A 16,015-nucleotide genomic window follows, 5' to 3' on the forward strand; every position below is an offset into this window, starting at 1 on the left:
GTTCTTCAAAATGCCGCGTTGTCCCACGATCACATAATTTGAAGAGAAAATCCTCTCCGTGTAGATTTAAACACCCCGCGATCGGCGCAACGTCATTGAACGTACGTATAGTAGGTCCACTCTCTGTCGGCCCTTTGATCCTTTCGGTCCCGATCACGTGGTATTCCGCCATGTCGCCGGTCCAAATCCAACGGCGTATGAGTGTGCACAGTGATGGACAGAATGGTTGCGACACTTTTTTTACGTTGCGTTCCAAAATCTTCCTCTCCGAATAGTTTACTCGACGGCCATTCCAAAACCATTTTGAGCGTTTTCAATCTATTCCTCAAGTGAAATTTTCCTCAGAGAAAATGTCTCGGAACGCAAACCCGAATCTAAACGCGCGTTTCTCAACTCACTAGAAAAAAAGTGTCGGAACCAATCTGCCCATTACTGTACGCACTGTAATTGTATGTGTATCAAAGCTGCACTACCGCACGTACAACTTTTCTCGCTGGACCAACAAAATGTCGGATGCGCAGGAGGGACCGACGCAAAACGAAACAAATGACGGAGCGGACCCGCTAGCTAGTACTGTGGTGATACGAGGCGCGAGGGACCGGGAAAAACGACGGGCGCGGCGAGCACAGGAAATCGACACGCGGCCGCCGATTAGGGCAATCAAGCGGAATTCTCAAGTAGCGCGTAATCGGAAATACCTGAGCTGCGTCGCTGAAATTCAGCCCAAGATTGCAGCTCGACCCCCTCCTCCCTCCCCGCCGTCCCCTCGCCGACCCATTAGCGCTGATTCAGCCGCATGCTGAATACTAGCGGCTTCGCCCGACCCCCGACTGACCCGAATGAATTTATCAGAGCGACTCGGAGAGAGAGGATGTCGCACTTTCTTCCCCCGCCCCCGCGTCCCTCCCTGCCCCCCTGCTCCCGCCCTGTCCACATTCCCGAATTTGTCCGGCTAATTTTGAGCCTACGTCCACGGGGAATCTCGAATTCGGACGCGCGTTTCGTCGATATCCACTTAGGCTCCGAGCCCCGGGACGGACAACGAGGTGTTCCAGGGGCGCCGATTCCCTAAAAGTCGACGGGTAAACCGCTGACCAAAATCTTGTACACCAATGCCTGCTAATGCCCGGTGGGCATTACTTTATCGTATTATCTTATCTTGTTTTGCTCTTGAGGTTCCTTATGACGCCCCAGGAAGGCCGAACAACACCAAACTAATGCCCAAAGAATGCCTGGTGATGCCCGAAATCTGGACACCACAATGCTCTCAGCAGGTTTACTCCTCGCTACAAAACAATCAGTGGATTATCACTGAAAACAGTGAACACTCACAGTTATAAGTACATGCACCCAGTTTCTTCGAAATGAAAAAAATTTTCTTTGAATTTTGACCTCGCTAGACTTTCATTTAATTTCAAAGAAATGGCTGCTTTACCTTAATCAAAATTTTATTTGACGGAGACGAGAATTTCTAAAGGGATTCAGATCTACTTCTTCCAATTTAGCAGATATTTCAGTAGAATTAAATAATATAATTTAGTGTAACTCAGATTTCAAGAAACACGATTTCGACGTACCTCATTTGTTGAACCTAATAGCGAATTCGGTTGCTTGCACTAGTGCGCACTGAGTGCAGACTAAGGGTTGTTTATAGTCAGCTCTTACATTTAACGTTGTCTTAAATACATGTTCAAAGAGCATTTAATAAAAAAAATGATCCGTATAAACGTTATACAGATCATTTTTCTGAATAAGAAATATTGCAAGAGGTATTTAAGATGATCTTTAAATATAAGAATTGACTGGAAACAATAGGTTTGTTTTCTGTTCCTACACTGGTGAACTATTGCAACAAATTAGAGTAAGACAGGAATATATTTTCTCATTCTAGCTTAATGCACTAGTTCACCAGTGCAGGAACAGAAAACAAACCTAAGGCTTAGTGTGCACTCAGTGCGCACTAGTGCGAGCAACCGAATTCGCTATAAATAAATGTTGCTTCCGGGTGTACCGCTGCGATTTTCAGTGGTATACTTACAACTGCGAACTGGCGACTGTTCGCTGCTTTCAGTGATAATCCCACTGATTGACTTTCAGGGGGAGTCGCCGCGCGCGAAACGCACCGTTGGATAATAATAAAACTTGCCGGTGAACGGATAAAATCTTACGCCCGAGCTCATTTCCGGAGTTCTGGGGCTCCGGGGCCGTCGCGCGGTCGGCAGTTTTTAGTAATATTCTCGGATGAACCGGCACGTTCTCGCCGTCGCCGATAACCGGGATTATATTAATTAAGCAATCCCGAAATGGACGAGAGAGCGTGCAAAACACCGCGCCGCTCAATTTCGGAAATGGCCGCGCAGGCTCGCGGCCAAGTCCCCCCGCGCGATTCGGCGATTAACGGCGTTCGCCGAAAGGACGATCGCGAATTAAAAACCGGGGAACAAAACCGCGCGCGATTAACGCGAACCGAGTCGCTCGTCGCCGCTGATGCGCCGCGCTTTCACCGACGCGAGCACATTGGCCTGCGTTCAGAAACATCACCCGAATGCCCCAGCGTGTCATTTTATCCCTGTTTAAGGTGAATCCTGCTCGATTTTTTGCTTCAATCCTTATTATAGTTTCTTTGCAACTGACAAATACATGTCCAAGTGTCAGGTTTTCTACCCTCAGCAGCCAATGGCGATAAGCGAAATGTTAAAAACAGTTAATTTTAAGTGATCATATCTCGGAAACTACACGGTAAATCAGACCCAAATTTTACACACATACGTATTGATATCTAAATTAGTTTTGCTGCAAGTTTAAAGAAAATCTGTAACTTCATCACTTTTGACCTAATTACCTTAAGGTGGCTTCTGTATAAACTGGCCAAGAGTGGAAAAAAAATTGAAATTTAAGTATGTGGTAGTTGTAAATTTTATCTATCGGTACGCGAAATTTCAGATCCGCTCGCCGATGAAATAAAATAAAGAGAAAATATTAAAGTTGTATTTGTTAACGTTCCAGTAAACACCAAGTAACAGTTACATAACATCAATATTATAATTTCCTACTCAACGAGATAAATATATTATAATACCCACATGTTATGTTACATTTACATTGTTAAGTAGGAAATTATAATATTGATATTATGTAACTATTACTTGGTGTTCACTAGAATAGGAGTTATAGGCCGATCGCTCGCAGTTTGAGGCTTAATATTATTTTATAGAAAAAGTAGATCTTAACAAAAATCGAAATGAACACAATAAATGTCGCAAGGCTTCAAATGTGTTATTAAGTATACGAGGTCGCCGACCCCTGCAAGCGAATACTTATTAGTAAAGTCAAAAGATACAGTGTTTTGAGGAAATTTGACAGCTCTTTGAGACTTGACAATGCATTAAGTGATATTTTTTTATGGAAAAAGTCATGAATTTATAAAAATCAAAGGGGCCCCAACAAAGCACCCACTAACCGCTCCTTCGTGCAACAAGGATAGAATGATACGCTGTGGTACTCGGGGGCGGTGTTTCTGAACGCAGCCTTGGATCGGGACGACTCCTTAACGCCCTACCACGCCGGCCGCTATTGTGCGACACCCGCGCTCCGCTGGAATTGCAAATGCCGAAATGTCGGCGGCGAGTCGCGGAAAGGCGCGTCGCCCGAAACGGCGCGCCGCGTAAGCGAGCTAATTTCACGAGGAGCGTCCGTATTTTCGCGGGTGCCGGGCGTGGGGAAAATGATTAGATAATTGGACATTACGCAGCGCGGCACCGAGACAATTACGACACCGCTGTAAATCGGACGCGATAATTCTCGGGGGGGGGGGGGGAATATATTATTACGAGGAATTGCGTCATGCTGCAATTTGTTGCGCGAACCTACGCGGAGAGGATGTTCTTTCAAAGTTTAGAGGAAAGTCCCCTGTCATTATAAAACAGGATCCTAATATGGGATAGTGGGGAGTTTCTGTTAAATTAATAGGCATCGTCAGTCGATTCCATCATGAATTGATTGCACTTGAAAAGGGCCAAAACACATGGCCGAAACGTGCGAATAAAGGAAGTTTCCTGTTGCCAGTTGTGTCGGATTATTCAACCTATTTGGAAAATTCATTGTTAGATTTTGTAATCGTTGCGAGAAACGACTTGAGATTGAATTTGGGTGTCGAAAACCTGCTGTCTCATATTAGAAACCTATCTCATAATAGGGGACATTCCTCTACCTTGAAAGTCACGCGACCGAGGGACAACGTGGCACTTTGGGAAACTTTATTGCGAGAGCCTTTTTGAAATTTTACTACTCTCTAAAAGTCAAATCGGTGGATTTTCACTGAAAACAGTGAAACAGTCGCTGATTTTCAGTTATAAGTATACCACTGCGATTTTCAGTGGTATATTTATAACTGCAAATCAGGGAATATTCACTGTTTTCAGTGACAATCCACTGATTGACTTTTAGAGAGTAGTGAAATGTACACTGATTGTGAGTATAGTATTACTAAAATGTACGGTAAAATTTCAGAAAATTCTCATAAAACTGTTCGAAATGCCGCGTTGTCCCACGATTTTCAGGATAAATTTTAAGAGAAACTTCTCTCCGCGTGAGAGAATCGGTCTAAAAGACTTATTACACGGTCGTACAATTTCGTATAATACAAATTACCAAGGGGTCTGCCGCACTCTGTAATGTACAAATTTTTGGCAATAAACGGCACCAACGAGGCAATAACTCAGGTAATATTGGAAATAAGTTTCGCCTGACAAAAAACTTCATAATCCCGAACTGTTCTAAACGAAGCAAGTACTGATCTGCATACACGATGTGAGATATAAAGATAATAACTGCAGAAAAATGGCCATTTTCGTTGTACACTGTTGCGAGGTGCGATAAACCCCTTGCGAACTACGCGTCGCGCTACCGGGTGACGAACGGAAGCCGGACGGACGCGTATATTTCTACGCTTTTAAAGATAACTCGAGCTAACGAGCGAGTCTTAACGACAGTCGTGCGATAATCGTTAATTAACCACGGCCGTCCGTCTCCCCCGTGTCCGCTCAGCACTTTTGTCCCGCGGCTCGCCGTCCAATATCTCACCAGACGAAACGTACGTCCGTTTTTACCATCTTCGGACGCCGCCGAGAGAGAGAGAGAAAAAGAGAGAGAGAGAGAGAGAGAGAGAGAGAGAGAGAGAGAGAGAGAGAGGTAAAAAAAGGGCAAAGGACTCTCTCTCTCTCTCTATATGTCATCGGAATTCCTCCTAGGGGCCGGGAAATGGCTCTCATCTTCGATGGCTTCCTGCCCTATGACAAAAAGAACGCGCTCGCGCGCAGGTCTCCCGTCGTCCCTGCCGTTCCCTTTGCATCCGTCGTCATCCCCTCACCTCCTCCCCCGGGCGCTTTTGTTCCCGTGGTGCGTCGCGACGCACTCGAGACGCGACCAGCGGAATGCGGATCGTTTCGCCGCTCGAGGCCGGAAGTCGGGGACGCGGGGAGGACGCGCGTCGCGTTCCGCTCGCGGTGTTAATCCGCGCTAAACGCGACGTGCGAGCGGGCGATGATTCCCGGAGCCGTTAATCGCGACGGCGAGATAAGTGGTTCGACATTTTTCACGCCGACGATGAAAGATGAAGATTGATGGATGGATACGCGGGTGGGATTTATGCGGAACGGGGTTGGGGGTGGACTCTCCCGGGAGGGAAGGGAGGGAATTAATTCAGGGATCTCGTAACCGTCTCTCGCACACGCGTCTCCGGAATTATTTGATTCGCGAATATTAATTACGGAAATGTAGCCCCACTGGCGGGGCATATAATATAATATAGCATAAATCCGTAGCGCCGAATCGTTTTGCGATTTTCCACGCGCTTTTTCTTCCTTTTTCACAACGAGCGTGCTGTACGCGGGCTTTCATTGCGACGCGCGCAAGAGGCACAGGCATTTCGCAATTATGGGTCTCGACAATGGATATTATTTCATAATATAGCGCGAAATATCGTACTATACACGGAAAGAGCCGGCTAAGGCAAAAATAACTAAAATTAAAATGTTACCGTATAAATAGTAGGGGCATACATTGTTTTGCGGTGCAGCATTCACTAACAGCGAATTCGGTTGGTTGCACTAGTGCGCACTGAGTGCACACTAAGCCTTGTTTCCAGTCAATTCTTATATCTAAAGATCGTCTTAAGTACCTCTTGCAATATTTCTTATCCAGAAAAATGGCCGGTGCAACGTTTACACCGATCATTTTTTTACTAAATACTCTTGAACATGACGAAGTTAAATATAAGAACTGACTACAAACAAGCCTTAGTGCGCACTCGGTGCGCACTGGTGCAAGCAACCGAATTCGCCGTAAGTTTGCTGCACAAAACGCATATATGTCTCCACTACTTACCATACCAATGTGAGTATGTAAACCACAGACATAGCTGTCCCAAATATCACTATTTATTGGGGGTCGTGCCAGCCCTAATTAGACATGTGGTAACCATATCGGTCTCTCCGTGTACTATTTGTTATAAATTTTCCCGAGAGAAGGCTTCGAATGGGAAATTTTCACGCGCAAGTCATCACGCAGATCATCGCGGCGCTTAAAAGTGTCGCTGCCACCGATCAGTTTGGCAGGATGCAAATGTTTCACGCGTCCCACGAGAGGCCCGATTCTCCGTGACGGAGCAGAAATGACCCTCGCCCAGACTCCTGTCGGTTTGTCCGAGCCTAATGTACTCCTCCTTTTCCATTGGCTCTCTCGAGTCCTCTGTATATTTCGGCGGCGTCCCGACCGACATGACCCGCCGTCAATGCGGGACCCTGAGATTTTCTGCCCTATCCATTCTTCGACCCCGGCACCCTCGTGCGCCGGCATAGAAGCCGGCACGCGCGCGCACGGGATGTTCCAAACTGAATGCATGCCCTTTTCCCGCCGAGGAGGTCGAGGACGTCCTTCCAGTGTTTCGTAACGATACATCACCGGAAATAATGGACCTCCGAAGGATCCTTCTCTAGGGAATTCCCAGGAGGGGGGAGGGGCGGAGGAATAAGAGAAAGAAAACAAGCGGAATCGCGTTTTCCGGCTAATCCTCAGGAATCTGCTCGAACGGAATTTTACGGAGGAATTTTACGCACGCTGAGAAAACAAGCTGTTGAAATGACTCGAATACGTTTAGTCGGCAGTATTTCCCTGGTCCGAGTACGTTTTTAAGTCGAACATACGGTCACTTATCGAAACATTATATATATTGTTTTTTCAATTGGCGAATTTTCGGGGAACTGATTAATATTTGACCAATTAAGAATTCTCCAATGTCGCCAGCGATAATTAACAACGTCAGTGTTTTCTTGACCATAACCTGACATCTTTAATAATGCAGAAAATTTATTGCGAAAAGTATTACCTCAGCCAGGGTTTCAACCTGGACCTCCCTACACTCTAGGCGGGCGTCTCACCAATTCGACCGCCGAGGCTACGTGCGCAATAAATTTTCTGTATTATTAAAAATGCCAGGTGTGGTCGAGAAAACACCGACGCGATATTTGCCTGGCGGTGATCGCGCGTAGTTGAATCGAGAAGCATTTCTTGGTTCAACCCCTTTTTTCCTCAGCGCGGAGTTGAGGACCCTCACGGCTTCCGCACGGCGTGTCTCGTCGACGCGGTCGCCCGCCAGGGCGAGAGAGAGAGCGAGAAAAAGCCATCGGTACACCCGGTATACGCCGGTATAACACGGCGTATCGTGCGTACGTTCCGGCTGGGGCACGGCCGCCACGCACATGCGTGCGTTCCCGTGTCCCTACGTTCATTCATTCAGGCACACATCGACCTCGAGTTGTACGCCGCAGCGAGGACGGCGAGAAGGGGGGGACACACGACAGCGTGCAGTCGGAAGGGGGTCGGGGGAGGCGGCGGGGGAACCGAGAGACGGCGGAAAGATTAGCGGAGGGAGCGAAGAGACGACCGGGGGGACTGCGCCGAGGGACGAAAGAGAGAGAGAGAGAGACAAGGGGCCCCCCCTCTCTCCCCCGGACCCCCGTCATTTTTCTCTACCGGGCGGGGAACGATCGCGTCGCTTCTCCCCTCGCGGATCTTTACACGGACGAGCGATTCGCGGCGAGGATGATTCGCGCGCGGCTGTGTGTATCGTCGATCATTTAACGACCGATGACGGAATCCTCCGGCAGGGAACGTCGGAGAACATCCGCATCGACGCCCGTGACACTCCCCTTATTACCGCCTCGCATCAATCGATCGATCGACTGCGACGCGGAAGAATTAATAAAGGGAGAACGACGTGTATTTAATAATAACGGTATAATCCCGTGGGTTATTATCGATACGTTATTGCCTTCCATTCATTCGTTCGGTTCGTTCACCGGCGTTCGAGGCTCACGGACGTGGGGCCGCGTATCGCGACTTTTTAGCCGGGAGAGCGTTCACATACGCGCGCGCGCGCGCGCGCGAGCGTTTTCTTACGCCGTAGCCATTTGCAGGTGCAATATCGACAATGTCATGAAATTTAAACGCGTCACCAGCGGTACGCCAGCGGAGTCATCGTATTTTAATAATGAGGAACGGCTCGGATTTCGAGCGGTACAGCGCGAAGCCAATATCCTATTTCTGAAGTTGTCAGATTTCACGTGTACCGATTGAAATCGATTTAAATGAGGTTTTTTTTAATCTCTTATTCCTGATAAATTTTTCATATCGATTCTCTCTCTCTCTCTCTCTCTCTCTCTCTCTCTCTCTCTCTCTCTCTCTCTCTCTCTCTCTCTCTCTCTCTCTCCACACCATCCTCGTTTTATTCTGAAATAAAGCAAACGTATTACGGACCGTACCTCTTGTTATAAAATTATCCACATCTATACGTGATAAGTTGACGTGGGATTAATGCCATTTTTATTCCAACTTTTCAATAGCGTCGACTCCCACCGAAAAACCGTTCTCTCGCCGTAATGTCAGCGTGACACCTGAAGAGACGCGATATTCATATAAATTTCGCCTTCCGTCCTCGCTTTCTCATCTCCCCGCCGTTATATTCAATTTCTCTCGCTTACTTCTCGCTCTCATTTCTGGACTCATTTCCTTAAAGAGGAGGAAGAGAATGAAAATATAAAAAAAAAAGGAAGGAAGACGTCCCGCGCGTGTCGTAGATCCTGCGAGAGTCAACCGAGATCGTCGCATGAACGTTGCCGAGCGCCGGCGCACACGTCGCAGTCACGATCGTCCCGTTTTCCGGCAACGAAAGGGTCCTAGGGAGAGAGAGAGAGGGGGGAGGGGGGGACGGAAGTTCAGAAAGGGCGAGAGCAGCTTTTCAACAACGCGCCAGTGCCAGGGAATAGAGAACGAGGTTGCGGCGGAGTCCTCATTCCCTCGCGATACCGTCGTCTGCTCTTCCCCTCCCGCTCCCCCTCCCGCTCGCCCTCTCTTCTGCGCGCGCGTGTACGTGCGGGGCCTCTTCTTCTCCCCATGGTATTCTTCGTCACCCTTCAGCCTCGCACAGCTCTCCGCTTCTCAACGCACGCTTCTCGCGCTCGTACTTCCGGCGTGCGCGCGCGTCCCTTTTTCCCGGCTCACCTCCGCCTCCTCCGCTCTTACAAGAGAACACCGCCCGCTCGTTTGCAGTAAGGGGTGAAGGCGATATAAAGCTCTCGCTATTGCGCCAAGATATCGCGGGGCGAGGAGAACCCGCGTCTCCGCGGGTCTAATGTGCCTTCTGTCGGATGAATATCATTGTTCTCGTCGAGAACTTTTTCAGCGAAAACTTTTTTATTAAACGATCGACGGCGCTTTCGTTCTCGCGAGCGTGAGCATAAAAGCGCGGAAGCGAACGGGAACGGTATGATGCGGCGCGTCAATAATTTTCGGGTATGCGGTGTAGACGGCCGGGGGGAGAGATTCGCGAATTGAGTCCCGCGGCGGTTGCGAGCGAGGAAATCCCGCTCTTGATGTAATTTTAGTCCGACTTTAAATCAACAGTCCTTAATTTGAAGACAAACGTTAGAAAGTTGTCGGAAGGAGGGAGCGAGCGAGAGAGAAAAGGAAAATAGAGGGGACTTGAAACGATCCGACGTTTACACAAAGCGCGGAGACGTCGTCAAAGGACGTCGTCGCGAGATCGCCGGCGAATCCCCCGGAGGATTAAGGCGCCCGGGCGCTTCGAGGTGCTTTAAATAAAAGAAACGCGGAAAAAGAGCCCGTCGACGGCGGGAGCGCGAGGCTCTTCGATCCTCCTTCGTTCTCCGGGATTTACATCTCGACAGCCGCGCGGGGCGAAGGGGAGGAGGGAGCTGAGGCTCGAGAGAGATCTGCGAGAAATTCGTACACGAGCGTCCGCACCCGCGCGACGCGCCGGATCCGTAGCGGGACGTCGCGTCGTGAGCCGACGTCGTCGATTCCGCGTTACGGGGCGCGTGCACGCGCGAGGGAGAGGACGTGTCGAAACCGTACAACGCCCGAGGTGGATAGGTAGATAGGTAGGCGTCAACCGTCGACGACGACGACGACGCTGTCGAGGAACGCGACGGAGCGAGAGAGGGAACCGGACTTGAGAGGAGGAGGGGGGGGGAGTGAAGGGTGGTCCCCGGCATCGATCGCGAGATAGTTCCTAGAACGTGCGATTGATTGATGGTATCCCCCCATCCCCGTTGCGCGCCGTGCGAACTCAATCGCGCCCGTCGGGAGGAAGAAACTCTCTCGCTCTGTCTCGGCGAAAAACCCTTTTCTCCAGAGCGCCTACCTCCTCCTCCCCTTCGCCGCGCGGAGAGGCGACGTCGCGGGTTCCGTGGGATAATTATGGGCGTCGCGGATTGACGGACGCGGGTGCCTGGGGTCCGCCGAAGTCGGGGCGGATCACCTGGGATAAGCGCGAGCCGACCCACATCTGCGGCCCCGGAGGATGAGGTACAGCTGCGCTCGAATTAGCGGCGCGACGGCGGGGCGAAATAAACGCGCGGTTATGAAGATGCGCAATGGCGCGAAAGCGAGAGTGATAATTAGAAGTGACGTAAGCGGAGCGTGCGTCCGAATGGATAAAAAAGCGGCATGGACCTTCTCGCGCGAGGCAGCTACGTATCTCCGTCGAGATACGCGATTTAAACCATGTAACGAATTTAAGTCACCGGCACGCGATACTATTTTCCCTACCGGATTGCTTACGAGAGCCAATAAGGATGCAGAGTTTCAGACCGGGTGACTCTAGGCCAAATCCTGATTGGCTCTCGCAAGCAATCTGGTAGGGAAAATAGTATCGTGCGCCGTTGGCTTTAGTCCCAGTCTACAATAGATGATTTAAGCCCTAAGCTTTAAGAAATTGGCCAATCACGGTCAAGTATGAGTAGAATGCGCGACTGTGATTAGTCAATTTCTTAAGGCTTAGGGCTTAAATCTCTATTGTAGACTGGGACTTAGTCTTCGACACATCAACCGCAATCATTGCGTCTACTCGCGCATTTGGAAGAGCGAGTCAGACCTCATCTTTTCGATTAATTAAGCCAACGGTACACGATAACATTTTTCCTACTGGATTGCTTACGTGAAACCGAGGGGAAAACCGCTGAGGGCATTGTGGTGTACAGATTTGCGGCATTACTGGACATTACTAGGCATTTTTGGGGCATTATAAAGATAAAATGAGATAAAACAAGGTAAATAAGATAAAATAAGATAGTAAGATAAAGTAATGCCCAGTGGGCATTGGTGTACAAGATTTTGGTCAGCGGTTTCCTTCTCGTGTGAACCAACAAGGATGCAGAGTTTTAGATCAGGTGACTCTCGAGGCTAAAACCAACGGCATACGATACTATTTTTCATACAGGATTGCCTACGAGAGCCAATCGGGATGCAGAAGGTTTGATCAGGTAACTTAAGGCTAAATCCTGATAGGCTCTCGTAAGAAATCTAGTAGGAAAAATAGTATCATGTGCCGTTGGCTTAAATTCTGATTGGCTCTCCGGTAAGGAAAATAGTATCGTGCGCCGTTGGTTTTAGTCTTCGACACATAAACCGCAATCATCGCGTCTACTCGCGCATTTGGAAGGGCGAGTGAGTTCCTCGGCCAGATCTCATCTTTTCGATTAATTAAGCCAACGGCACACGATAATATTTTTCCTACTGGATTGCTTACGTGAACCCGAGGGGGAAATCGCTGAGGACATTGTGGTGTACAGATTGGCGGTATTACTGGACATTACTAGCCATTTTTTGGGCATTAGGCCTTGCTGGGACATTATAAAGATAAAATAAAATAAAACAAGATAAATTAGATAATAAGATAAAGTAATGCCCACTGGGCATTAGCGGGCATCGGTGTACAAGATCTTGGCCAGCGGTTTTCCCCCTCGCGTGAACCAATAAGGATGCAGAGTTTCAGATCAGGTGACTCTCAAGGCTAAATTCTGATTGGCTCTCGTAAGCAATCCGGTAGGGAAAATGGCTGCGTGTGCCGTTGACTTTAGTCAACTCTTTAACCGCACGCCAATTAAACTTAGCCGTGGCAGGAAGATGCCGAATAATTTAATTATGCACCCGGACACAATGGCGGAAACTGTAGAGAAAACGTCAATTGCATTAGCGCGCGGGACGAGACGCCACGTCGGGAAAAACATTTACTCTCTGACGTGAATTCGTCAACACGGATATTTTCGCGCATAATGAAGAAGAATCGCGCGACACCGCCGGTGAAAAGGGAAAGATAATAATAATGCGCTCGCGCGGCGCTCGTTTTCGGCGCGGTGATTTCTCGCGTCATAATTTCAAGGGGGAAATTTATGGGGAAGCGCGAATAATCGCGACGCGAATTTCGGGGTCCACCCGCGGCTGATCGCACGAGATTTACCGGAGCGCAAAGAGAGAGAGAGAGAGAGAGAGGAGGGAGGGGGGATTTTCGAGCTACACCCTTGCCACCCTTCACCCTTCACCCTCCGTGACGGATAGCTCGAAGCGGAACAGATTGCTCTTATCGAGCGGGCTCTCGCGCTGCATCGATCACCGATATAATGCACGTCGGCACGTTTTTACGTTTTCCGATTCGACTCTCTCCTCTCCCCCCCCCCTCTCTCTCTCTCGTTTTGTGTCTCTCGGACCGAAGGGCCGAGATTTTTCGTGTTTTTCCGTGCGATTTGGCCAGCAATCGCTACGAAACACGCATACGGAATTACGCATTCTGCCCGACGCCAACTAATTCGCGTGCACTTCGATGAAAAAAATAATTAACAAACAAATGAAGAAAATCGATTGTTCACGAACCACGTGCTCCGCGGCACATTTTGAGAGAAGCTCAATTTAACGGAAAGAAAAGATATCGACCCGGTTAGAAATTTCTCGAGGGGGGAAACTGACCGGCCATCGGATCGAGGCGGATTTAATAGATATATATTTTAATAACAGTATTTTTTCCACCGGGGCGAGAGACCCCACGAAATTTCATGCAGTCAGATCACGCGTTCAAGAGGAACGTGAAATTGCGTTAAGGTGGCGGTCTCCCAGGGACCGCTTGTCCGCGGAAAAGTACTCGTTTTCGACGGTCAATTCTAGATCCCTTCCCCCCCCCCGCGTCCCGCGTAAAACGAGGATTAATGAACTTCCTGCGTGCGCCGGTGCAAGATGCGACGTTGTCACGAGAATTTAACTCGATTCCGCGAAGGGGCGGGAGCGGGATGAGGGGTGGGGGAGAAAAGTCACGCGGGGGACTGCGCGACACCCGGACTTTTCCGCGGCCATCTGGACTTCCCGCCGCGGGATGGAGGCGCGCGAGTCCGAGCGGCGAGCGGATCGACGCCGCGGACTATTCCGCAAATGGGATCCGAGGCGGGGGAGCGGGAGGGTAAATTACACGGCGGCGCACGGCCCGCCGAGAGGGTACCGGGGCCTCCCCCTCACGTGTAATTACGCGATCGTATTTACATACGCGCGTCTCGCGTACCATTATCGCCCGGCGAGATCTTTATTTTGCATTCGAGCGCTCGCGGCACGCACGCACCCGCGAGTCGGCCTCGAGGCGTCTCGGCGAGAGGCCGGACAAAGGCCGGAAAAATACGAATTTCGTAACGCGCGCGGCTCGATTGTTGAGCCGACGGCGGTGAATAAGTCCGCGAGTGTAATAAAGGAGCGAAAGCGCTGTGAGAAAAGCCGGGGAAAACGCAGACTGACCCAGAATTACCGGAGCCGCTCGGTCTATCTCGCCGGCGCGGCGCGCGGTGACGATTTGTAACGTTCTGAAATAGACTGCAGGTGTAAAAATATTATCTCAAGTCTTATTTCTGGATGAAATATCGAATACGTATTATATATGTATAAGATGGACAGATGTAAGCACTCGCCTATACGGGCGTAAGGAAAATTTAAGAAAACTCTTCTCGAATTGTCGCGGAAATTTCGATCGCGGGCGTGCATTAATTTTAATGAAAAATTTCTCGAGCTTCGCGGGCGGGTTTAATAGAAATTTAATGCGGAGTTTGATATTTTCGCCGAGGCGGTCGATGCGACGAATTTAATTAAAAACCCGCGACCCGGATTGCCGGTCGCGAGACATTTTTTTCCGGCGGAGAGCGACGGCGAGTCCCTCTTCCGAAGGAGAGATCCTCGTCGCGGAGGGACCGAGTCGCCGGCGGCGATTTTTCGCCCTCGTCCTCGAACGGAGTAGCGGTTCCCGCCGCTCCGCGAGAAGGCGGACACGCCGGTGAATCTGTCGTGACGTGTGAAAAAATCTAATATGCCCGACACCATTACGGGGGATAAATCCGCCCGCGGGCGGCGTCGCCCTACATTCCCGTCCCGCGCTCCCGGCCGCGCGCGCGGCGGAGAATTACCGATCCGACGCGGATCGTCAAACGGAACGGGAGCGAGCTCGGCCCCGATCGCCCCGAGAGAGCGAGAGAGAGAGAGAGAGAGAAAGAGGCCGCCGCGAACGGAATGAACATCGACGGCCGAAGTGGATTATTAAATCCGATTTAAAAATTTGTCCCCCGATCCGAGGCGTGCCGTTCCCCCGCCCGGACACTATTATCCCCCGGGGGCGGATTATCGGAGACGCGCGGTAAAAAATTTGTTATCAATCACGCCGCGCGGATCGGCAGACGGAACGAAAATGGTGCGCGCGGCGCGAAAATCGACCGTTAAATCCTGCAAAGAGGGGGGGGGGCGAAAAAAAGATCCGCGCGGCGCGAATCGTCAAACACGGCCGCGGACATTATTAGCCCGAAAGTAGATTATCGTGCGCGACGAGGAGGGATCGGTTCGAGAGCGGATCAAACGCGGCCGAAGGCAATCAATGTTTCACGGCGAAACTGCGTGGTCCCCGCAATTCATTTTTTTTCACGTCGCATTATTTCGGCTCGAGTGTCGCGCACGGGCTCGCTCTTGTACAAATTCGCGGCTAATTCGCGGTGAGTTACGTCCGCGCGACCCGACGCGATTAAATTCCCCTCTCGCGTCGTCTTTAAGGCGGATTACGCGAAAAATAAAAAAAAATACTGCATATTAAACGAATTAACAACGGATCATCCGTCTCCCCGGGGAGAGGACCGCGCCCCTCCTCTTTACCCCATACGTTATTTCCCATTATCGTCCAAATGCGACAGTAATTGGTTTTCTATCATTGCGCGCGCGTTAATGGCAATTTTAAATTAACGCTGAGTGGATATCCGTCGTAATTAACGGTTCAACTGTTTCAATGCGGGACGCAAGCCACCGTCGTTGCAGGATATATATTGCCGAACGGGGGGGGGGGGAGGGGACGACAGGGGGGACCCCATCTCTCACGGGCGCGCACGCGACGCCGCGCGGCGCCATTTGCTCGTGTAATTAATATCTTTTTCGGATGTACATTAAATTTCCGCATTACGGACCTCTGTGAAGTTGGCACCTCATGTCTCAAAAAATAATTTTTTTTTTACAGTTCTGAATGCACCCCGAAGAGTTCTAGAGTTCCTTATAAATTTTAAACATAGTTCTGGCGAATTAACCTAAAAAAGTTAAATTTGAAACTTGGGGATGCTAACTTCACAAAATGAAAACTCGAAATCGCGATAACACT

General features: G+C 49.8%; 1 protein-coding gene across 1 annotated transcript in view; it reads left to right on the forward strand.

The window, feature by feature from the left end:
- Positions 1-506: 506 nt before the first annotated feature.
- The window catches only part of LOC105567538 (catenin delta-2), a 35,004-nt gene continuing 19,495 nt past the window's right edge, over positions 507-16,015 (forward strand). The window contains exons 1-2 of the mRNA XM_012022472.1: positions 507-677; positions 1,176-1,274. Coding sequence (XP_011877862.1) covers positions 507-677; positions 1,176-1,274 — 270 coding nt within the window. The remainder of the gene's footprint in view (positions 678-1,175; positions 1,275-16,015) is intronic.

Source organism: Vollenhovia emeryi, unplaced genomic scaffold (genome assembly GCF_000949405.1).
Source record: "Vollenhovia emeryi isolate VEMERY1.0 unplaced genomic scaffold, V.emery_V1.0 DF939137.1, whole genome shotgun sequence".
NCBI lineage: Eukaryota > Metazoa > Arthropoda > Insecta > Hymenoptera > Formicidae > Vollenhovia > Vollenhovia emeryi.